The sequence below is a fragment of the Dama dama genome, chromosome 19 (genome assembly GCF_033118175.1).
Source record: "Dama dama isolate Ldn47 chromosome 19, ASM3311817v1, whole genome shotgun sequence".
In the NCBI taxonomy this organism is placed as follows: Eukaryota; Metazoa; Chordata; class Mammalia; order Artiodactyla; family Cervidae; genus Dama; species Dama dama.
Window position 1 is genome coordinate 31,887,425 of NC_083699.1, and position 24,870 is coordinate 31,912,294.

The window sequence follows — 24,870 nt, forward strand, 5'->3', positions numbered from 1 at the left end:
TTGTCCTACTTGAGAAGAAGAAATAGGAATGAGTTTTGCATGTAAAGAAGGTCCAGCCCAGATTTAAGAATATTTAAGAATGGATATTAGACCACACCTTGTTATGGGAATCAAAAAGCAAGAAAGATAAAAAGGGTAAGGGAGGATAGCTTTATGGGAAAGGTAGGATTTGTTTTCCTCCATTTTGTTTTTCTGAAATGTGTAGTGCTAATAGTTATGTAAATCAAGTTGTCAACTTTTTAATAAACAATGGAATCTGGTGAAATTTTTGTACAAAATTTCATTCAAAAAAAGTTGGCCTTTGACCCAGTGAAAGAACAAAATTTTTATCATTATGTTTTGTCATGATTTTGTGTATTCATTCTTCAGGACAAGCAGTGGGAAGAGCTCTGTTATCAATGCCATGTTGTGGGATAAAGTCCTCCCTAGTGGGATTGGCCATACAACCAACTGCTTCCTGAGTGTTGAAGGAACTGATGGAGATAAAGCCTATCTCATGACAGAAGGGTCAGATGAAAAAAAGAGTGTGAAGGTATACTGTTTGACCTTTAGTAGCATAATGCACCTGAAATAATGTCCTTAACTTGTTCTTTTAGAAGCTTCTGACAAGATGTCTGCATTGCTAGAGATGGAAGAACCATTAGTATTTCTCTTCATAACTTTTAAAACCATCAGTATTATTTTGGATTTTCTCAGATACTTTTGCTTCAGAGCTAAATTCTTGGAAGAATAAAACCTGTCCTTAACTTCAAATGAAGATAAATTAGAATTAAAAGTTTATAAAAATTTTAAAGTACTGTTCCCAGTGAAAAGAACATTACTGAAGTGTGTCATTGCTGTTTAGTCATAAATCTTGTCTTTCTAAAGAAAACTTTGTTTAAAAAATTGGGCTCTGGAACCTGTTTTTGACCCACACCTGTGCCTTTAGAAACTGTTCTTGTCTTCGGAATATTTGGTAAGCTAATTCATGTCTAAATGCTATACTTTATCAGATAAAGGCCAGTGGTAGTTCCTTGCTGCAGCTAAGTCGCTTCAGTCGTGTCTGACTCTGTGTGACCCCATAGACGGCAGTCCACCAGGCTCCCCCATCCATGGGATTTTCCAGGCAAGAACACTGGAGTGGGTTGCCATTGCCTTCTCCAGTGCATGAAAGTGAAAAGTGAAAGTGAAGTCGCTCAGTCGTGTCTGACTCTTAGCGACCCCATGGACTGCAGCCTACCAGGCTCCTCCGTCCATGGGATTTTCCAGGCAAGAGAACTGGAGTGGGGTGCCATTGCCTTCTCCAGTAGTTCCCTACCTTGTATAAATTTCTTAAGGAATTCAGTGGCACTAGGTTTTTTCAGCCAAACAAAAAGAAAAAACAATTAGGATGCAAGTTGTTTGCTTTGGTATGAAAGCAAGTGGAAAAGGCACTGTTTCTCATTATATTCACTTTAGTCATAAGAGCTTTCCCACAAATACAGAAGTTCAGTATGTGAAGATCCATGCCATTTTAGTTTTGACTAAACTGTAGGTGAATTCATAGGTCTAGTCATCCTCCTGTGAGTTTGCTGTTTGATCAGAGCAGGTAACTCAATCGTTCTAATACCCTTCAGTATTTATTTATGAGCAATAAATGAGATGATATTTATGAAAATATTCAAACTTTTAAGCCATACAGAAGAGTCACAAGTTTGTAATTCTATCAAAAAGCTTATAAAAACAAGCGAAAAAACCACTACCTATCATTGTCACTGAGGAAATTCACTTCAGCCCTGATCAGGACTACTGTGGCCATTTGATAATAGATGTTTCTGTTTTTAAGTTTCATGTAAATTGCAAAAGAATCATAGAGGTATGTGTTCTGATGCCCTTTCCTTGATTATTAATTTTGTCTTAAGCCCTTTGAACTTAATTGTGTGTTTAATTTAACATGTACATGAAAGATAATAAACAAATGTATATCAGAAGTCATCTTGAGAAGTAGAAATACTTTAGGGAGCTTAAACGGAAAGAGAGGACATCAGTCAGTTGAGTTCAATTGCTCAGCCGTGTCCGACTCTTTGTGACCCCATGGACTGCAGCACACCAGGCTTCCCTGTCCATTGCCAACTCCCGGAGTTTACTCAAACTCATGTCCTTTGAGTCGGTGATGCCACCCAACCATCTCATCCTCTGTCGTCCCCTTCTCCTCCTGCCTGCAATCTCTCCCAGCATTAGGGGCTTTTCAAATGAGTCAATTCTTTGCATCAGGTGGCCAAAGTATTGTAGTTTCAGCTTTAGCATCAGTCCTTCCAAAGAATATTCAGGACTGATCTCCTTTAGGATGGACTGGTTGGATCTCCTTGCAGTCCAAGGGACCCTCAAGAGTGTTCTCCAACACCACAGTTCAAAAGCATCAATTCTTCGGCGCTCAGTTTTCTTTATAGTCCGACTCTCACATCCATACATGACTACTGGAAAAACCATAGCTTTGACTAGGCAGACCTTTGTTGGCAAAGTAATGTCTCTGCTTTTTAATATGCTGTCTAGGTTGGTCATAACTTTCCTTCCAAGGAGCAAGTGTCTTAATTTCATGGCTGCAGTCACCATCTGCAGTGATTTTGGAACACCCCTGGTGGACTTCCCCGGTGGCTCAGATGGTGAAGCGTCTGCCCACACTGCGGGAGACCCGGGTTCAATCCCTGGGTCAGAAAGATCTCCTGGAGAAGGAAATGGCCACCCTCTCAAGTATTCTTGCCTGGAAAATCCCATGGACGGAGGAGTCTGGTACTATAGTCCACGGGGTTGCAGAGTTGGACATGACTGAGTGACTTTAGTTCCTTTACTTTTCCAAAAATAAAGTCTGTCACTGTTTCCACGGTTTCCCCATCTATTTGCTGTAAAGTGATGGGACCAGATGCCATGATCTTAGTTTTGTGAATGTTGAGTTTTAAGCCAACTTTTTCACTCTCCTCTTTCGCTTTCATCACAAGGCTTTTTAGTTCCTCTTCACTCTCTGCCATAAGGGTGGTGTCATCTGCATATCTGAGGTTATTGATATTTCTCCCGGCAGTCTTGATTCCAGCTTGTGCTTCCTCCAGCCCAGCACGTGGGCTGTCACTAACTTGAAAGCACGCGTGTGTGCATATGGCCTATCGACATTCCTTTACCTGCCCCCCATTAGTAAGCAATAAATTCATTTTAGAAGAGTCAGGAAATACAATTAGAAAAAAAGAAAAGAAACTCCACAACTCACACACTTCCAAAATCAGTGGAAATACTTTGGTATAGAGTTAAATTGGTGTTTCTCTGTATTTTTAAAAGAAAATGGTTTTATATGCTATTTTCTGATTTGCTTTTTCCCCCTTAATATATTGTAGATTTTTTTTTCATACATACAGTATAATCAAGTTCAGGTGTTGCATAGGATGCCATTTGTTGGGGCATTTAGAATGTTTCCAGCCCATTGTTTTGCATGATGGTATGAGCCAACTGTTTTCATAGCTGTTATTTTCTTTTTTTCCTACTTGGTAATTTTAAACCTCAGGTTTTTCAAGATTGCCCCAGATGGTTTTATTTCAAATTACATAAAGTTCTGCTTTTTCTACATGTTTTGCAAAAATAAACTTAGCAAGTCCTAATATTTAAATTTTTTCTTGAATTTTGTTACAAGTAGTTTTGTTTTTTCTTTCCTTTCCTTTTTAGACAGTTAATCAGCTGGCCCACGCCCTTCATATGGACAAAGACTTGAAAGCTGGGTGTCTTGTGCATGTGTTTTGGCCAAAGGCAAAATGTGCCCTCTTGAGAGATGACCTGGTTTTAGTAGACAGGTAAAATTACATATGAAATGTTTTCTCATTGTAAAAGTTTTGTTTAATAGAAATGCTGCTTGTATGTAGAATGCAGTACATAAAAATTTTAAATGTTCAATTGCTGCTTTGTTCTCCTTTGCTAGATTGTAACAGAACATTTAAGGTATTATTTTTTATTTTGTTTCTTAATGGTTACATGAAAGTGCTGATTTATCAGTATGATTCTAGTACAGGAAATTTCAAGAACTGACCACTTTTTTCACTAGACTCTCTTTGTACTTTGGATAATGGGCTGAGCCTTAGACACTGTCTCATTCTAGATATGTTGATTATTGTTGTGGTCACTGAGTCGTGTCTGACTCTTGACCCCATGGACTGTAGCCCACCAGGTTCCTCTGTCCATGGGATTTCCCAGGCAAGAATGCTGTGGTGGGTTGCCATTTCCTTCTTTAGGGGATCTTCTTGACCCAGGGATCGGACCCACATCCGTGGAAACCCAGATATCTTTGATAGATAGCTCTAGCCAGTTATTGTTTTTAATCAGTAATCATTCTTGAGACCTAGTTTCCCAAAATAACTGCTGGACAGTTCATACAGCTTTTTGTTGTTCAAGAATTAATCAAATGCTTTTGTAATTTATTCCCAGCTCTTCTGATTAACCTGCATTTAATATGTTCTTTAAAAATCATCCTACTACATTGGTGCTTAATAAAATGGTAATGCATGTCCCTTTAGCAGACTCCTTAACAAAAAAAAAGTAGTTAAATGATTTTTTTAAAATTATGGTATGCTCTTTTGTTTTCTTAAGTTAAAATTTCGGTGTTTTATGGAAACTTTTTTTTTTATTTGATGAGGGCTTTCCCTTTTGATTGAAACAGTATTTCAAGTAATCAACAGAAATAGCTTGGATGAGAGAAAAGGTACTTGAGAAATAAAAACACTGAGTTTATTTTTTTTATGTTTTAATCTTTTAAATAATTAATTTTTGGCCATACCATGTGGCATATGGCATCTTAGTGCCTCAACCAGGGATTGAACTTGCGCCCCCTAACCATTGAACTGCCAGAGAAATCACCTAAAAATATTTAGTTTAAATATAATAGTTTTAATTTTTCTTTTACTTCATGGCCAGACTGTATCCATGACCCCAACCTGTTTACCTTGCCAGCTGGTCACAGGATACATCAAGCCAATGTATATACAGTTGGACTGTACTTTTTATAGTATAAATTGTGTATTAGCCTCATTTTTTTTTCTAGTGCTTATTTTCAGCCTCCCAAAGCATAAAGTTTTTTTTTTTATTAGAATATAATTGCTTTATAATGCTGTGTTAGTTTCTGCTGTACAGTGAAGTGAATCAACTATACATGTGCATATGTCCCCTCCCTCTGGCCTCCTAGACCTCCCTCCACCCCACCATGCCCTCCCACCCATCACAGAGCACCAAACAGGACTTCCTGTGCTTCATTGAGGGTTCCCACTAGCTATCTATTTTAACACATGGTAGTGTGTGTGTGTGTGTGTGTGTATACACACACACACACACACACACACACATCAGTCTTAATCTCCCTGAGAAAACCATAATTTAAAAGGACACATGTACCCCAGTGTTCATTGCAGCCCTACTTAAAGTAGTCAGGACAAGGACACAGCCTAAATATCTAATGGCAGATTAATGGATAAAGTAGAAGTGGTACATATATATATATACAGTGAAATATTACTCAGCCATAAAAGGGAAACAGGGTCATTTGTGGAGATGCAGATGGACCTAGAGAGTCTGACACAGAGAGTAGAGTAAGTCAGAAAAAGAACAAGTATCGTATATTAAAGCATAAAGATTTTAAATATTTATCATGCTACTTGTTTTGTCAAAAATCATGAAGTTTTCTCTCTTTAATAAATAAACATTTTTAACATTTGTTTAGTTGTCAGTTGGATAGGCTCTGGGAGTTGTCAGCAGAAGAGAAGTATGTAGAACACAGTTCTCAACTTTCCACAACTGCTCTCTTATAGGTGAGAAAGTAATTTAAATCTCCTAGGCTTCAGACTGATAACTGGTAGAAATCCTATCCCTTAGACTTCAACTAATTCTTAAAAGTTAAAAAAAATTATCTGTCTGTAATCTAAATTTTCTTTTTAAAGAATGTATAGGGACTTCTTGGAGGCCCAGTGGTTAAGAATCTGCGCTTCTGTGTGGGGGTTGTGAGCTCGATTCCTGATTAGGGAACTGGGATTTCATATCCTACATGCTGTGCGACATGGCCAAAAGAAAAAATACATATGTACACATATATATGTATATAAAATATAATTCTTACTTTATTCTCGTTAGTCCGGGCACGGATGTCACTACGGAGCTGGATACTTGGATTGATAAGTTTTGCCTGGATGCTGATGTCTTCGTCTTGGTTGCAAATTCTGAATCAACTCTAATGAACACGGTAGGATCTAATCATTCTTTTGTTTGAGTGATAGAATATGAAGTAATATCCTTTCTGATTATGAAAAGTAAGGGAAATCCAAATCGTATATTAGAAGGAAGCTGTAATATCAGGGGTGAATGAAGGGGTTTGTGTTTCTTTGGGACTAGAAAGACTGATTTTGGTTTGATGGTTCTAGCTTGTAGTGAGTATTTGAGTTCAAGGTGTGTTGTTGACATTTACTGTAGTTATTTGCAAGTTTCTAAAGGAACAGACACCAGAATTGTTAGGCTATTGACTTAAGTATTCTAAATAAGATAGAACATTCCCACCTCACCTCCCTGTCTGGCAGGCAAAGCTTTTCATATTTTGAGTTTTGTCAACTTTCTCACAAAGGTTTACCTGTGTACGCCCTAGATATCCGCTTACCTGTGTACACTCTTAAGCTGCTGTTAAACACAGATTATTTATCCAGGATGTCTAGAAAAACATACCTCAAATAAACTTTCCAGAGTTTTGATATCTAGTATCCAAAGCTATAATGTAATTTTTAAACTTTATTATTCCTCAAAACCATATAAATGGCCAAACACCGTTAAAACCTAGGTGTTAGCAACAGCCCCTGTTTTGTCACTGTGTTAATAGTGTTTATGTGGCCTGATCTATGTCATAAACCGTGTTGCTCTGACAGCACTGACAGCTCTTTACAACCTGATGGTATAAAAAATAGGTAAAAGTTTAAAATCTGCTTTAGAGTAACTCCATTATTTAGGTGTCAGGTAAGCAAACTTTGATATACATCTTGACTTTGGTACCTTTGTTTATGTTATTCTTGGCTTACAATTCTTTTCCCTCTCAATTTTTCTGTCCTTCAAAAAACCGTTATCAGTACCATCAAACCTATCTTTATCATCACTTCTTCCTTTATAGATGATTTCTTAATTTCAGTTGGATGTTTATAGCATTTATGGCACATACGTTTTATTGTTTATTATGATGAAGTGAAGTCGCTTAGTCGTGTCCGATTCTTTGCGACCCCATGGACTGTGGCCTACTATGCTCCTCTGACCATGGGATTTTCTAGGCAAGAGTACTGGAGTGGGTTGCCATTTCCTTCTCCAGAGGATCTTCCTGACCCAGGGATCGAACCCTGGTCTCCCGCGTTGTAGGCAGACGCTTTACCGTCTGAGTCACAAGGGAAGTCCTATGTTTACTATGATACGTGTGTCTTATGTTAATTTACTTAGCCTGAATCTTCAAGATTTGAGGTAGCATATCTAGTAGTATCTTATGTCCTGCATGTAGTAGAAACAGATAAATATTTGTTCAATTGAATTTCAATAAAGACTCATGAGAGAAGCAGGAAAATCTTAACTTTTGCTTTCTTATATTTTAATTTTGTCATCTCTGGAAGTTTAATGTTCAGAGTGCTTTGGGATCCTTTATCTCAGTAGGTGTTTTGGGTGTTCTCACTGTTGTTAAATGGTTCCAACTTTTAGATTCAAATCAGTTTTCACTTATAAATATAGAAATAAAGTAGCTTTAAAAGTGAACATACTGTTGGGTATTGGATGTTTTTCAGGAAAAACAGTTTTTTCACAAGGTAAATGAGCGACTTTCCAAGCCTAATATTTTTATCCTGAATAACCGTTGGGATGCCTCTGCATCAGAGCCAGAATATATGGAAGATGTAAGTTACATTTATTTCCTTTAAGTTTTGAAATATAGTAATGTACATTGGTATCTGAGAAAACAATACACATCATAGAGTAGAACATCATAAGCAGCTATTCTCTTGAGAAAAGAGTATAATTGTACAAAACCTGAAGTGGACATGTGCTAAGGACAGAGTATTAAGCTACTTTGAAATAAAGTTGTATTATGACAGTACTGTCAAATTATTTTAGATCTTGAAACATCCTTTTTAATTCTCTATTTAAGTATAGCATAACAGAAAAGTGTACAAATCATTGGTGTCCAGCTCAGTGAATTTTACAAATTTAATACCTTTGTAAGGGTTCAGGTCAAGAAGGAGAACATTCCAGCACCCCAGTATCGCCTATTTCTAGCTTCTACCCTCCACCTGAAGGATAACCACTTGTATCTCTGATAGCTTAAATTAATTTTTCTGGTTGTTCAACTTTGTGTAGTGGAACCACATAGTATCTACTTCTGTGTCGGGTTTCTTTGTTCAGTGTTATATCTGTGACATGTGCATTCTGTCGTGCATAGATGAAGTACGTTCTCATTGCTATATAGTCTTTCGTCCTATGAATAACAGTCGGTCTCTTCATTCTGATAATGATGGGCATTTGGGTACTTTGCTTCGTTTAGCTATTGTGAACAGTGCTGCTGGGCATCTTCCTGTGTGTGTCTTCTTGTTGCTCACTGGTGTATATTTCTCTTGCATATATACAGCGCTTGTCACTGTGAGGGGTTCTGTGCCACTAGCGTCTAGTGGGGGTGGGCTTGCGATGCTGTTAAATGACCTGTAACACAGAACAGCTCTTGCCCCCAAGCCAGATTTATCCGACTCACAGTGTCAGTAACGCAGGAATCAGTAATCCATGGGTGCAGGTCGAGGAGTAGAATTCCTGGATTATAGGTAAAGAATATGCTATTTTAATAAATGCAGCCCAAGAGTTTTTTGAAGTGCTCATATAAGTTTATATTTCCGTCACCACATTGAGAGTGCCACATGATTTGTGTCATGGCCAGTGCTTGGTATTTTTTGCTTTCATTTTATTCATGCTGGTGGTTTTAGAGACTTTTTAGAAAGGATGAAGAATCTGGCATTTAGTGTACAAATAATATATTTTTTTTACAAGTAATATTTAATATGCTTGATATTTATTATTTTTTTAAGAAAACTTATAGAGAATTCTTTGGCAGTCCAATGGTTAGGACTTCATGCTTCCATTGCAGGGGACATGGGTTCAATCCTTGGTTAGGGAACTAAGATCCCACAAGCCACATGGCCTGGTCAAAAACAAACAAACAAAAAAAAACTTTAGAAAATACATTAAAAAAATAAAATTTATACTGTCCTATCACTATTCACATGTTAGATTATTTGCTTTCATTCTTCCCCTGACCCCCCAAATTGAAATTTTGCTTAATATGAAACCTTATATCCTGTTATTAACTCATTTTGTAATCATACTTTTTCAAATCAAGCTCTCATTTAATCACAGAATCAGAAGATAGCACCCACAGATTGTTCTTCTCCATTCCTCTTTAGTTTAATTTTATTAAGTCTTAACATGGAGATCTCTTATCATAGCCATAATGTTAAAGGCTGGTACTAAACCCTCACTAACTTTTAATCCTTATTCCTAATTTAGATACCCAAGTGCTAATCTTAAACTTAATGTCAGAGCTCTAATCCATAGCTAATATGTTATCCCCAATTTTAATTCCCAGTGTTTTTTGGAAGAAAAATATATCGTTTATGCTCTGATTTCAAAGTAAAACTAACTTCATTATAGCAAATTTATTGTAGCACTTATTTTCTAATTTTAATAGCTTCGTTGTAGAAAATTTAGAAAATGAAATCCTAAGGAAGAAATTAAATTGCCACCCATTTTAGTGAGTGTTGCCTGCATGCCACGTATTAATTACATAAATATGCATACACATCATATATCCTGAATACAGAATTAAGAACCTTTCCCTGTGCCAATAAGTACTAGTATTTGTCTACAATATATTTTTTAATGGTTGTGTAGTATTTGATGGGCCATCAGAATTTTAAATGAAATGTTCAAGGAAGAATCACTAAGTTAAGAGGAAGATTTCTCATCAGCAAGTATCAGACTTCATTTATTAGAATTTTTGGATTTATTGTTAATTATAAGGCAAAACTAACAATGTAAAGCAGCTATACTTCAATTTTAAAAAAAGTAGTTGAAAAAATAAAGTTATTAAAAAGAAGTATAAGGCAACTGTTACTACATAGTATAGTAATCAGTTCAGTTCATCGCTCAGTCGTGTCCGACTCTTTGCGACCCCATGAACCGCAGCACACCAGGCCTCCCTGTCCATCACCAACTCCCGGAGTCCACTCAAACCCATGTCCGTTGTGTTGGTGATGCCATCCTTAATATCGCTACAAATGGAGTTTAGTATAGACCTGTAAATCATACTTGTTTAGTTATTAGAACTCTTTTAATACCCCCTTTTTTTTGTTAGGTGCGCAGACAGCACATGGAAAGATGCCTGCATTTCTTGGTGGAGGAGCTCAGGGTTGTGGATCCCTTCGAAGCACGCAATCGTATCTTTTTTGTTTCTGCAAAGGAAGTTCTCAGTGCTAGAAAGCACAGGGCACAGGGGATGCCAGAAGGCGGTGTGTATTCATCACAGATTTCCTTTTAAAGTATAAACGTGGATTGTAAAAATCGCATGCAAATGTCTTATCTTGTTATATACTAGGTTTTAAACTCTTCACCTAAATATTACAGGTGGGGCACTTGCAGAAGGATTTCAGGCAAGATTACAAGAGTTTCAGAATTTTGAACAAATCTTTGAGGTAGGAATTTTGTGAATGTATTGACTAATATAAAACTGGAGCTTTGGTTGGAAAGTGAGCATCATCTTCTGTTTTCATTACCTATCTTTGTTAATAACCTTTGGTGTTATTTAGTGTAGTTTCTGACAGAACAAGTGAAGCAAGGAGAGTTTGAAGAAAGAAGGTCCCTGCAAAATGGATGATCTGTAAGAACAGAGAATTAAAGATTATAATTTCTTCTTATTCTTTTTTTTTATGTATTTGTATCTAAATGAGACATTATTTTCTAATATTGTATTGTGTGATGAATATAATAGTCTATATTCAGTAGTTAAGGACAAGATTAAAGAAATGTAATTGCTGTTGGAATGGGTAATAGAGCAAAATGAAGATCTTTTTTCTTTTGCTAGAACATAGTTAATGCCATTTGACAAAAGTTAATTACATCTCTCAATTGTATTGCCACCTGTTAATTCTCCATGTTTTATGACAAAGCAAACAGATGCAAAAATAATTAAGATACAGGTCCTATACTTTAGGGGAATCTAAGCTGCTGAGATGCAGGAATATCTAGTGTGTGTGCCAGTGGAGAGAGAAGATCCTGTTATATTTTGGGATAGGTGTTTTATTCAGAGACCTTAAAACATCTTAGATTGACTGAAAAATACTTGAGCTGTTAATCTTCTTGGCTCTCATTTAGCTCTATCTAGTTGTATTTATTAGATTACATATCTCCTCACCCCCAGATGAACACAAATACTCAGAACTGAAAAAACTTCTGTGTGTAATTCTTCCTTATAAGTAGTAACTATTATAATACTTAGGACATAAATATTGAATGTGCTTGGAAGAATTTTTAAAATTAATTATTTGCTCACTGTCCCCTACTTTTATTTATTTATTTTTTTATCCCCTACTTTTAATTTGGTGAGAAAAAGAAAGACCACTAGGTGGACAAAGACAAAATGTTTTAAGACAGCCTACTCTCTGCTCTCTGGGTAAGGTGTTTCTGATTCTTCAGAGGTCCCTGGAATATCAATAGGTGTTCTGTCAAGTTAAACTGTGGGATACATGATATCCCAGTTACTTAAAGATCGTTGTCGTTGTTTATATTCTTTCCCTTTTCTTGCACAAGAGATTCAATCCTTTACCCACTCTTATCAGGAACAATCATTTCATCCATGGGAAAAATATTGGGGAGAGTATCTTTTGTTGTTTCCCTCATCTTTTCTTACGTATTGAGCTTTTCTTTCTTTGTGTGTATGTGTTTATCATTGATTTCTCCTACCAAATCATGTACTGTTCAGTTATACACTCATACCTCTTTCATATTGGTTCCTGGTACAGCTTTTGCTTTCCCAGAATATCTCCTTGAAGAGGTGGGAATGAGAAGAATAAAAGATGTGCTATAGAGCACTGGTTCCCAAACCTGGCTGGTGATGAGAAACACGTGAGGTACTTTAGAGACCTGCAGGCTCCTGACCTGTCCCAGAGACTTAATCCAGTAGGGCCAGGATGGACCTAGGAATCTCCTAAATCTTTAAAGCTCCCCAAGTGATTTCAATAATCAGAAAGAGTTGGGAACTATTCTTTCTAAGGTTTTTAGAAGAAACTTGGTATTTCACTTTTTTATTTTAAAAGTTCTTTTGAGAATCTAAAAATTTGTTTGGAAAAAACTATTTATGAGCAAGAGCTTTTCCATGAAGTTGGAGAGAACGTTAGGCTTTAGAGTCTGAAATTTTTGTTTAAAGCTGTGATAGATATAAAATGAGAATTAGCTAAAAATGATTTGAATTTACCTAAGGAAATAGTCATATGGACAAACAATTTTGTCTTGATGGTCAAACCTTTTTTTGGTAATTAAATCGACAGCTCTTTCCAACTTTTTGCCAAAGTTCAAATTTGCTACCTTTAAAATTAATTTTGATAATTTATGATTTCTTATAAATTGATACATTGCTGAGAATTTATAATTTAGTATAAAATTATTTATTAAAAATTTTTGTATTCCTTTTCTTTATCTGTCTATATACCTATATATAGATATATCATTAGATAAAGTATATAAGAAATATCTATATTTTAATCTTAATTGAGATTTGTCAATGATTTGATTGCTTTGCTTTATCCTCTAAAGATTAAATGGATAATTTTTCAGTTTATAAATAGCATTTTTTGGTTGTTAGTCATTCAGTTCAACTAATGTTTACAGAAAGTTTCTTTTTGCTTTCATTATAAAAGTGGAATGAATTTGTCTGTGAGTGTAGCTTTGGATGTCTTCCATGGCTTTCAGTACCCAGATTTCATTGTTGATTAATTTTTAATTATAGTTTTTGGCATTTCCTATTTAATACAGGAATTATTAAAATTCAGATATTTTGATCCTTCCCATATGACTTTTCTTGATTTTGTGTGTGTGTGTGTGTGTGTTGTGATGACATGTGGCCTTAAATGCCCATTTTCTGTTTACAGAATTGGCTTCTGTTTGTGTGTGTGTAGTCTTATGATTTTTGTGAAAAGAAAAACTGTACCAAGTTCATCATTTTATCAAACAATCTGATCTTTACCATAGACCTCTTGAGATTCATTTGATTTAGAAGAAGCTGAAAGGTATATTGTATCTTGGTGTTCTTTCTTGCACTTCATCTTTCAGTTTAAAATATTTCCAAGTAACACGTTTGGAGTGGTAAATAGCATGTTATTGGGTATTTGGGATCTTTTATCAAGGGGACTTGATAGATTTGTTTTATGTTTTAATTACACATAAATATTAATATGTACAAATTTGTAACTACATATGACTAGTTGTCAGCTGTTTTCTTTAGATGTTAGTAGAAAGTCAGAAAATCTTAATTGAAATGTGATTATTGTTTTGCTTCTAAATCTTTAATAAGTTTTCAAGCAGCCTCTGGCATATTCTGATAAGATGAAATTTAAAATATCTGGTGTGGCATTTTAAACTTCACCTTATGAAAGCAGAGTTCCTAATGAAATAAGTCTGGATACTACTGCAGGCTATGTATGACCTCCATGGAGATTCATAAGTATATTAGTGTATACAGGACTCTGAGAAATGGTTCAGTAAAGAAGCTTTATTTAAATTAGCATTCCCTATACTTCGTTTGGAATACAGTATTCCTTTTGTAGTTGACTTTTGATATTTTTCTGATCAGTGGGAACATCAGTGAGGCATACTTTTTAATTAGAAAAAAATTGCCTGTTTTCTTCTTTCTACATATTCACTACTGTATATTTTTGAATCAAGGAGTAACTTGTAATAAGTTGGAGATTTTTCCTTTTTGTCTAGTCTAGCTCTAATACTGTGCTGTTATCTACAAATTTGGGGTCTTCATTGCTGATATCTAGATCTGCTTCATCGAGGAACATAGAATTTCTTTTAACTTTTATTCTTTTAACTTTTAACTTTTATTCTTTTATTATAGTTTTGTAAAGGTTAATTTGGCAATTAATGAGACAGTTATTTAAAGTAAAATCAAAGCTTTGTTTTGGTCATTAAAAATTAAGCAATTGACTCTTTAAATGTTTGATATTATATAGTTTTTTGTGGTTTTTGCTCTGGCATGTACAAAACAGTAATACTCTTAACTTCCTAACACTAATCTTTTCAAGATTAATGATAATTAAGAAACTTATAAATGAGCTTGATGATGAGCAAAAATGAGACTATGCTTTGAAAAAAAGTAGTGGGCTCTGAGTTAAGGAAACTGTTAGCTAAATGAATTATCCTCATGTACCCTGGAGCTAAAGAAATGAATCTGTTTTGTTTTCTATACACTCCAGTATTCTGGCCTGGAGAATTCCATGGACTGTATAGTTCATGGGGTCGCAAAGAGTTGGACATGACTGAGTGACTTTCACTTTCTGTAAAGTGAAGTGAACAAAATAATCATTTAGAGATGTGAAGGCTTAACATAGATTAGAAATAGGACATGAATTGAGTATATATACTAATGATTTCAAGGTAAGGAGTAACAGTGCTAGGGTATTGACTACCTTTAAAACTTGAAAGCTATTTATTTTGATAAAGAATAGTATTACTTTAGGAAGTAATTATCACAGTTTGTATCAGTTTTATATTAAGCTCAAGAAAATAAATTCATGGAAATATTAGAGAGTTGGAAGGTATATCCTTTTAAAAATTTATTGTAAAAAATAAACATGGTGTCCTACAGAACATCTGTTGTGGGTATTGATGTTGTGACCCAGATGAGTGTTTCTTGATTGTTGGAAGACCAGCTACCATTTCTCTATAGATGCTTGCAGTTGTTTTCAGATGTTAATGTCAGTATAGAATTAGACTTTCTATGAAGTAAAAGTGAAAGGCCAATTTTAGGTTAATAGTTTTGCAAAGATTTAAGTGATGAATCACAGTTAATGTTTTAAATAACAAGCAGTATGCACACATACTGAAATGAAACAATTTCACGAAAGAAACATCCATGATCATATGTGATGCATTTTGATGTATTATTCTCTGTGTAAAAAATAATGGTCATGAAACACTGATTTGTACAACTGTTAGTAAGTTAAGACCTGCAATTAACTTGAAAGTAAAACGTGAGATAATGTATCATTCTGACCTGTATGCACACGCTATATTGTCCCATGATCATAATGGGATTATCTTAGAAAAATAGAAATTTTTCTATAAACAGTTTAAAATACTACATTGTGTAGTGTTAAAAGAGTATTTTTCCGTTTGTTCAGGCTTCAGTCTGTAGAAGTTCTTTTATGAATTTTAGGTGACATCGTTCAACTAACTTTTTTCAATGTAGAATTCTGGTTCCATGGCTTAAGAACTTTATGAGGTGATCAATTACAAATTTGAGAAAGATCAAAAAAAAAAAAGAAAGATCAAGATAGATGAACTAGAAATAGATTAAAGGTGATCCAAGTAAAATTAGTACTCTAATAGGAAATCTTTTTTAACATTGAAAATAGTACCCTTTTTAATTTGTTTTTGAAGATAGTATAGTCAAAGATCCATTGCACATTACTGTGTAAAATTACACAAAGCTATGAACTTGCTGTTAAAACAAGCTTTTTTACTTTTGAATCCTTGACTTTTTTTAACCTTTATAACTTTAAGTTGTGTTTATGTTTCATTTATTTTCTTTCCTTGTGTCTGTTTTGGTTAATATGAACAGCAAGTTTTTGTGTTTAAATTCCTGAAAATGTTTGGATGGAATTACAGTAATGTGTTATGGCTTGGGCCCCTCGCAGGAGTGTATCTCGCAGTCAGCAGTGAAAACAAAGTTTGAACAGCACACTATCAGAGCTAAACAGATACTAGAAACTGTGAAAAACATAATGGATTCAATAAACGTGGCAGCAGCAGAGAAAAGGTATGAATTCATTTTACTGCAAAATAACAATTATTTTTGTGTCAATATAAAAAGACTGATCTAAAATTTTTATTATTATTGAATACCTTTCACACTAACATCAGCCTGATAGGTTTAGCTGATGCCTACTTGCATGTTTTTTAATGAATATTTGAAACTGTTAAGCATTTATTTTTTTTACAACCTTGAACACATTATTTACACTCTCAGTATACAGTCTCAGTATTCGGGTGTATGAGTTGTGATTTTTAAATGTTGAGTGACTTGAAAATATCTTTAAAGCAGTGAAAGAACCATTTCTTCAAGCAGAATTTTTTGAAGTTCAAAACAGGTGACTTTTTTTTTACATTCAACTTATCACTCATCTTTTATTTATTCGTATGTTGAAACCTTGAAATCACTCTTTTATGCTAGTTGTGGTTTTATATCAGCTGGTAAACAAGCAAGGTGGTACTACCTGCCAGCCAGAAGGTGAATTTGGTAAGCATTACTCCATATGTCATACTGTAGTACAGTATTTTAGTCCATTTATTGCCTTGTAACAATGAAAACAAATACAAAAACCAGCACTATTCAAAGAAAAGGGTAGTTCTCACAAACTTAGTACACTTGAAACAAAGATCAAGATGTTATTAGATGTTACAAGCATAATGATGTTAAGCCTCAACTGAACCTTTAAGTGAACTTAAGCCAATCAGTGGAAAGATATAAGGCATCTAAGATTAAATCCAAGGCGATGTAAAATTGGTAATTTTAAATGTATTTGGTCTTGCTGAGAAGAAAACTCCACTCACGTCTAGGTCTGTTGCCTAATTTTGGCATTTTGCAGGATGCATTGTGTATAAAATTAGAGAATTTGCAGCATATTAAACACAAGGGTCAGAACCCAGAGTCTGATCGCTAGCCTTGTCACAGTGTTTCTGTATGTTGGGCTCAGTTGCTATATTATGGTAGCCAAAGTAAGTATTGGTCCACTGGATTGACCTTAATTTTTATAAAAATATAAACATTGAAATAAACCTGGCACAAAAAAAAAGATGTGAATTGAGGATGGTTTGTAACTCTTTTAGCTAAAGATGATATTAAAAAAAAAAAATCTCAGGCTTTTGTTTTCCTATATCATCCAAGGGTTAACAAATTTAGCAGATAGTAAATATTCTAGGCTTTGTGGGCCATACTGTCTATTTTGCAGCTCTCAGTTCTGCAGTTTTAGAGCAAAAGCAGCCAATTACACCCAATAGGTACATGAATGCATGTGACTGTATTCCAAGGAAACTAACAAAAACTAGCAGCTGACTGGATTGAGCTTTCAGGGTGCTTTATTAAGTAGACTCAATAATGAGTTAGTTCTATTTTGAATATTTGTATCTGTGAAATGGGTGGAGATTTAGAATCCTTATTAATCCTTTGTGGGATTCAGGTGCCACAGGAGCAGAGAGATAGCAGTTTCTATCTAGTCATCTGTAAAACATTTTATGAGTGAAATGTTGTTTGAACCTCTCTTAGATGTTGAAATACAAGGTTTTTTTTTTTTTTTCTTATATCACACTAACAGATGGTTCAATATATAAGTGAGTGTCTCCTTAATTTCTTTAGGACTTAAATGTATCCTGAATATTAATTACTCTTCATACTATAATAGGGTTTATTCAATAGAAGAGAGGGAAGACCAAATTGATAGACTGGACTTTATCCGAAACCAGATGAACCTTTTAACACTGGATGTTAAAAAAAAAATCAGGGAGGTTACAGAGGAGGTTGCAAATAAGGTGGGTAACGTTAGCTTTGTGATAATATCTGGGAATGAAAATACTTTTGATAGTGCTAAAAATATCCATCTGTTACTTTAAAAGAATATTAAGTTTTTTCAATTTGATTTTTTTGAGTAGTCAGTTATCTTGTTTAAATTTTCTGATTTTTTTTTGTATTTCCAGGTTTCATGTGCTATGACAGATGAAATTTGTCGACTGTCTGTTTTGGTTGATGAATTTTGTTCTGAGTTTCATCCTACTCCAAGTGTATTGAAAGTATATAAAAATGTAAGTTAAATTGTAGTTAAATGTTATTCAGATACAGTTTACTTGTCTTACCAAGTCTTAGTCCATGCTTCAGTGACTTGGCCGTTTTAGTGTCTTCATGGCAATCAGTACAGGATTAAACTGTTAGCTGTCCTGTGCATTCTTATAATAAATGTAAATTATAAAATACACAAGAAAATTATCCACTTCATAAAGAATAAAATCGTATTAGTGTTTACTACTTTTTTAGCATTTTTATAAAGTCTGTGTATGTTCTAGAGAAGAAAATAATGTGGGCACTTATTACCATTGTTAACAGGAGTTAAATAAGCACATAGAAGATGGAATGGGAAGAAATTTGGCTGATCGGTGCACCAATGAAGTCAACGCTTCAATGCTTCAATCCCAGCAAGAAATTATTGGTAATATTTATGTCTGCAAGTTCATATGTAGTTTTTTCTTTTTTTTTCAGTGATAAAAGATTTATTATAATACCTTTTAGATATCTTATAAAATGTAAAACATTATTTACTGTTGTTAACCAAAGTATCATAATTTGGTTCTTTCTAGAAAATTTGAAGCCATTACTTCCAGCTGGTATTCAGAATAAACTGCATACGCTGGTTCCTTGCAAGAAATTTGATCTTAGCTATGACCTAAATTGCCACAAGTTATGTTCAGATTTTCAAGAGGATATTGTATTTCGTTTTTCTCTGGGCTGGTCTTCTCTTGTCCATCGTTTCTTGGGCCCTACAAATGCTCAGCGGGTGCTTCTAGGATTATCAGAGCCTATCTTTCAGGTATCTATCTATATATATATATATATTTTTTTTTTTGGTAGGCTTTTTAAAAAATTTTCTATTTGAGTAGGCTTTCTATTAGGTGGTTATTGTTATACTGTACAGGTATGTATCTGATTCTACCCGTTGAGAGTCTCTTTTTATTTCATTTGTGTGATTTTCTCTGTAGAACTAGCTGTGTCAGCTTTGCTTATTTGTAGGTAATATTTATGATATAGATCCATTTCAGAATTAGGTATACTACTATGTTTAAGGGAAAGCCAATCCCCAAATTTTCATTCAATACTGTTGTAGGTTACTCTGCATTCACTTTTGACACTCTGTTTTGTAAATTTTCTAATCTTAATCATTTAAAAAAACTTTTTTGAATTTATCAACTCAGTAATTTTTCAAGAAACTTACAGGGTTTTAAAACCATTGCCACAATCCACTTTTAGAACATTTCTGTCACCCCCAAGGATATGCTTGTGCCCCATTTGCAGTCAGGCTTCATTTCCACCGCCAGCCCTCCTGCTAGTCAGGTTTCTCTAGCTATTATTTTTGCTCTCCCTGGACATTTCCCATCAGTGGAATCATACAAAATGTGACTGGCTACTTTCACTTAGTATAATGTTTTCAAGATTTGTCATCATACTATATGAACGTTGTAGCATGTATCAGTATTCAGCTTTTCTTTTGTATTGCCGAATAGTATTCCGCCATGGCTGTCACACATTTTATTTATCCATTCATCAATTGATGGACATTTGAGTTGCTTGTACTTTTTTGGCTATTATGAATAATGGTGTTATAAATACCCATATACTGTTTTAATGTGGGCATGTGCTTTCATTTCTCTTGAGTATTTAGGAATGAAATTGCTGGGCCATATGGTAACTCCATGTTTAACTTTCTGAGGAACTGCCAAACTGTTTTCCAAAGCAGATGCACCATTTTACATTCCCACCAGCAACGTATTAACATTCTGTTTCTCCACGTTCTAATCAAGGCTTTTTTTTGGCAGATACAAAGCTGTATCTCATTGTATTGATAGTTTCGATTTGTGTTTCCCTAATGACTGATGATTTTGAACATCGTTTCATATGCTTATTCTTGTATTTCATTTTGTAACATGTCTATTCAAATTTTTTGCTCATTTTTAAATTAGGTTATTTGGCTTCTTACTGACTTGTAAGAGTCCTTTACATATATTCCAGATATAAGTCTTTATCAGATACATGATTTCAAAATATTTATGTTTTTCTCGTCTGTAACTTGCCTTTTAATTTTCTTATGGTATGTTTTAAAGTGTAAAGGTTTTAATTTTGATTTTATTCTACTTTCATTATTTATTTATTATTTTTGGCTACATGGCTTGTGGGATCTTAGTTCCCTGACCAGAGGTTGAACCCAAGCCCTTGGCAGTGAAAGTGTGAAGTCCTAACTACTGGACCACAAGGAAATTCTCAAGGTTTTAATTTTGAAACCCAATATTTTTTTAAAAGATTGTGTTTTTGGTGTGAAAAAAATTTTATATGCAGTTTTAATTTCTCTTGAGACTTGAGGGCCTATTGTTATAGATAGCCTCATTGTATATTATAAAAATCTGTCCTTTATGGTTTCAGACCATTTTTATTTTCTTCGTGTACTTATGGTAAACTCCTTAATTGGAGTCATTATTTTTGTAGTTTTACTGCTATAATTTTAAAAGAGAATATAATAGAGTTTTGTAAATGACTATTCCATGTATAGCTGTTTAATTGACTTAATTCTTTACCCCTCAACCTTATCAGCTCCCCAGATCTTTAGCTTCCACTCCCACTGCTCCTTCCAACCCAGCAACGCCAGATAATGCATCACAGGAAGAACTCATGGTTACCCTAATAACAACATTAGCCTCTCTCACATCTAGAACGTCTATGGGCATCATTGTTGTTGGAGGAGTGGTAAGAAACAGTACCTTTTTTTTTTTAGAAACAGTATTTTTTGGTGTAATTAAAATTGAAATTTTTGCAAAGCTACCTGCTAGATCAGGAAAAGAAAGGTATATTTACTTCTGTTTCCAGGTTCAAAGTGATTGTTACACACATACACACACACACATATATATATAGCTTTTTTCAGATTGTTTTATAGGTTATTATAAAATATTGAGTATAGTTCTCTGTGCTATAAGTAGGTACTTGTTGGCTACTTTTTTTTTTTTTGGCCTCACTGCATGGTATGTGGGATCATAGTTCTATGTGTATGTGTATGCACCTAGTCATGTCTGCCTCTGCAACCACATGAAGAACCACAAGGTTCCTCTATCTGTGGAATTTTCCAGGCAAAAATACTGGGATGGTTGCCATTTTCTACACCAGGGGTTCTTTCTGACCCAGGGATCAAATATGTGTCTCCTGCATTGGCAGGCAGATTCTTTTACCACTGCACCACCTGGGGAGTCCCCATAATTCCTTGACCAGGGATCAAACCCATACCTCCCTGCAGTGGAAGTACAGAACCTTAACCACTTGACTGCCAGGGAAATCTATTTTATATATAGTTTGTTTTTTTAAACTTTTGACCTAAAAAAATTAACATTCCTTTTTGAGATACATTAAATCAACTTAGCAAATACTTGGCAGGTTATAAAAGTTCTTGCCTCCTATTTCTGTGCTGTTCCTTTTTCAGCTTGATTTTCAGTAATTTCATATTTTCTTATAGAGTAGGAAGATACATTTTTAAAAAATGGATCTAACTCAAGGATCTGTATGGAACCAATGAAGTTTCTAAAGTGCCTTTTAGTACAGTCTCCCTAGTAGTGTCTTTCTTTCTCAAAGTAAGCTGTGAATTTATCTTACAGATTTGGAAAACTGTAGGTTGGAAACTCATATCTGTTTCATTAAGTATGTATGGAGCTTTGTATCTTTATGAAAGACTTACTTGGACCACCCGTGCCAAGGAGAGAGCCTTTAAACAGCAATTTGTGAATTATGCAACTGAAAAACTGCAAATGATCGTTAGCTTCACAAGCGCGAACTGCAGCCATCAAGTACAACAGTAAGTTGAAAGATTCATCTGTATTTTTGTTTTAAAGCTTTACTGAAGTATGACATGCATGCAGAAATGCACGAATGAGAGTGTAACTCAAAGAATTAGCACAACATGGACATATTTTATAATTGCCACCAAAATGGAAAAAATAGAATAATCAAACAGTGGGCTCAAAATAAATGCATGGTAGTGAATGTAATTTGTTTTTACTATTACAGCCCAGATTTATAGGCATGATTTTTTTTAAAATTCAAGAGAATTTTATTATAATAATAAATACCTGGGTCCACTGAGTATCTTTTATGTATAACACTCAAGTACCATACACTCAAATATTTATTGTTAATTTAGTAAAAATACATAGGACCCCAGTCAAATCGATGCATAATATTCTGCATTAGGGTGCTACTGACAGCTGAATTAGAAAGTTTTCTGAGCTAAAGATAATTGCAATTTAGTAGAAAAAGCAACATGTACATAATTATAAAAAAAAGATGAAAAATGATAGGTAATGAGAGCTTCATAATGTGAGACTCTAGAATCTTAAAGCGTAAAGGACAGTGGATCAGTAAAGGTTTCCTGGAGGAGAGGTAGCCTGGTGAAATTTGAATGTGCAGAATAGAAAGAGGGAGACAGAGAAAAGAGCCCAAACTAAAAGCAAGAAGTTGGAGAAAAAAGGAATGTGTTCAGAAACATGAGACAATTTCAGTGTGGCAGATGTGTACATAAGAGGGGTCCATTGGGGGGGAAAAAAAAAGAGGGGTCCATTGGAGTGTAAGCCTAACAATAGGACAGGTTTGGATAATCAGGAATCTTGGGAGTGGCACCATTAACGTTAAGCTCTAGATCAGATAACTTGGCAGTGGTATAGTGTGTTAAGTGGTTTAGACTCAGGAGACAAAAACTGCCAGAAGATTAAACTGTTTGAAACACAAGATCAGAGCCTGTACTAACCTATTTAGAGCTGTAAGGAATGGAAACAACAAGGTCACAGAATTGAGACCACTGATTTAGTCCATTCATTTCCCAAATATTTATTGAGCTCCTATTTTATTTAATGGTATTAATTTTGATTTATTTATATTAATGAGGATGACGTAGACCTCCAAAAGAAATCAGTCATGGTTCACATTTCATAAAAACAGAATGAAGCTTTCCATTCATCATCATCAAACATTTATTAATCACCTACCATGTGACAATAACTATAGCTAGAAGTTATGGTAAATTAAAAGGTAAAGATAACTTCTGTTCTTTCTTACATGACTTTACACTTTAACAGAGGCAACTTCAAATAATTATTCCAGTTAAAATAATACTAGCCAAATATTAATGTAGTGAAATGTTAAAATAGATGCTTCATTTGTCTAATCTTGGTATTTGGTCAGATGAGGAGAGATGGGAGAGGGAAAAGACCATGGGAAAGATGAAGATGGGCAAGAGAATAGTTGCAGAGAAAAACAAGTCAGTCAAAGTCCAGTGGTACACACCTACTAGGCATGCTCCCAATAGCAAACACACAATATTTGCCAAAGTTCACATATTAACTAGCACACAAATACACCCTTTAACTCTAGAAATATAGTTAAATGTTGCTATAAAGTATTTTTGACTAAGTCACAGAAGTTCATGAAATTTCCTTTCCTGTTTCCAGTAATTTATTCTTATAGGTAGGGGATGAGAGTAAGGCTTATTATGCTTCTGAAGAAATATACCCAACCTTTGCCTTTTTATAGCTTATTCACATTCACAACAAAATGGCAGAGTAGTTATCACCTGTTGAGCATTTGTCTTGAGGCCAGATGAAATCAAGCCCACAGTCATATTAAGCTTACAAGTACCATACACTCTACCCTCCCTCACACCATTCTTAGCAATGTTCTTTGATACCTTATGTCTTAGGGACTTTTTAATCTTGTGATCCTTTTTTAATGTAAGCTTTAGATTAAAGCTTATTCATTTTAAAAAGACATTCGTGACTGCTGATAAAATTGTTTTTTATTTTAAGGGAGATGGCAACCACCTTTGCTCGCCTGTGCCAACAAGTTGATATTACACAAAAACATCTAGAAGAAGAAATTGCTAGATTATCCAAAGAAATAGATCAATTGGAGAAAATACAAAACAATTCAAAGCTCTTAAGGTATTTGAACTTTTTCCTCTCAATAATATGAGCATTTACTGGTCTCATTACCAAAATACAATTATGTAAAATTGCTAGCAAATTTATGTTAAAATTTTTGGCTTTCTGCATTGGCTTAATTATAATTTTCCATATTTAATTCCATATGTTTTATAATTTCAGTGAAAACTAATTTCAACAGCAAAAAAATATGAATTTAAAGGGATTTTTTAGATCCAGACTTAGAGCCCTGTGTTAAGCTATATTTGTCCTTTTTTAGAGCAGTTCTGTTATTAAAATTATGAGTTTTCAGTCCTATATGTCTAAAATTCATAATTTTTCTTCTCAGTGGGGACTCTTAGGTATACTTAAATTTGAAGCAGCAGAAGTAAACAAGATATCCTAATATAAAGTGGAATTATGGTTTAATATGATTGGCCATGGGTTCTTTGGACCCTAAATAAATTCTGCTTTGGGGAGTCAAGACCAGAAGTATTAGCACAAGGTCTATACTTGTTGACAGTTCTTAATTTGCTATGTATTAGCTCACTCAACTACAAGTCTGGAAGACTCACTAAGCATCATTTCATTTCTGCTACTACTTACGAGGGCACATGCTCCATACAGCTGCCTGTATGAAAACAGTTTGCAATGTTTGCAAATTGGAGAGACTGTCCTTGTGACCTGAATTTTGGAACACAAGGATCTGTCCATGGTATCTCAGTCTGATCAGCAGTTACATTCTCATTGCGTTTCTGTTTCAGAGTCTCTGAAAACATGACTGCTTGTGACTTAGACTCCAGTATCCTTACAGACAGGCAGACACACACACACACAGTCTGT

At 34.6% G+C, this 24,870-nt stretch overlaps 1 protein-coding gene across 1 annotated transcript in view; it reads left to right on the forward strand.

The window, feature by feature from the left end:
* MFN1 (mitofusin 1) overlaps positions 1-24,870 on the forward strand; it is a 33,007-nt gene that overhangs the window by 6,509 nt on the left and 1,628 nt on the right. Inside the window, exons 4-17 of the mRNA XM_061166627.1 lie at positions 370-532; positions 3,667-3,791; positions 6,112-6,220; positions 7,782-7,889; positions 10,391-10,544; positions 10,660-10,727; positions 15,951-16,072; positions 17,715-17,841; positions 18,007-18,111; positions 18,410-18,512; positions 18,661-18,890; positions 20,663-20,815; positions 21,715-21,911; positions 23,914-24,048. Of these exons, the coding sequence (XP_061022610.1) occupies positions 370-532; positions 3,667-3,791; positions 6,112-6,220; positions 7,782-7,889; positions 10,391-10,544; positions 10,660-10,727; positions 15,951-16,072; positions 17,715-17,841; positions 18,007-18,111; positions 18,410-18,512; positions 18,661-18,890; positions 20,663-20,815; positions 21,715-21,911; positions 23,914-24,048 (1,899 nt within the window). The remainder of the gene's footprint in view (positions 1-369; positions 533-3,666; positions 3,792-6,111; positions 6,221-7,781; positions 7,890-10,390; positions 10,545-10,659; positions 10,728-15,950; positions 16,073-17,714; positions 17,842-18,006; positions 18,112-18,409; positions 18,513-18,660; positions 18,891-20,662; positions 20,816-21,714; positions 21,912-23,913; positions 24,049-24,870) is intronic.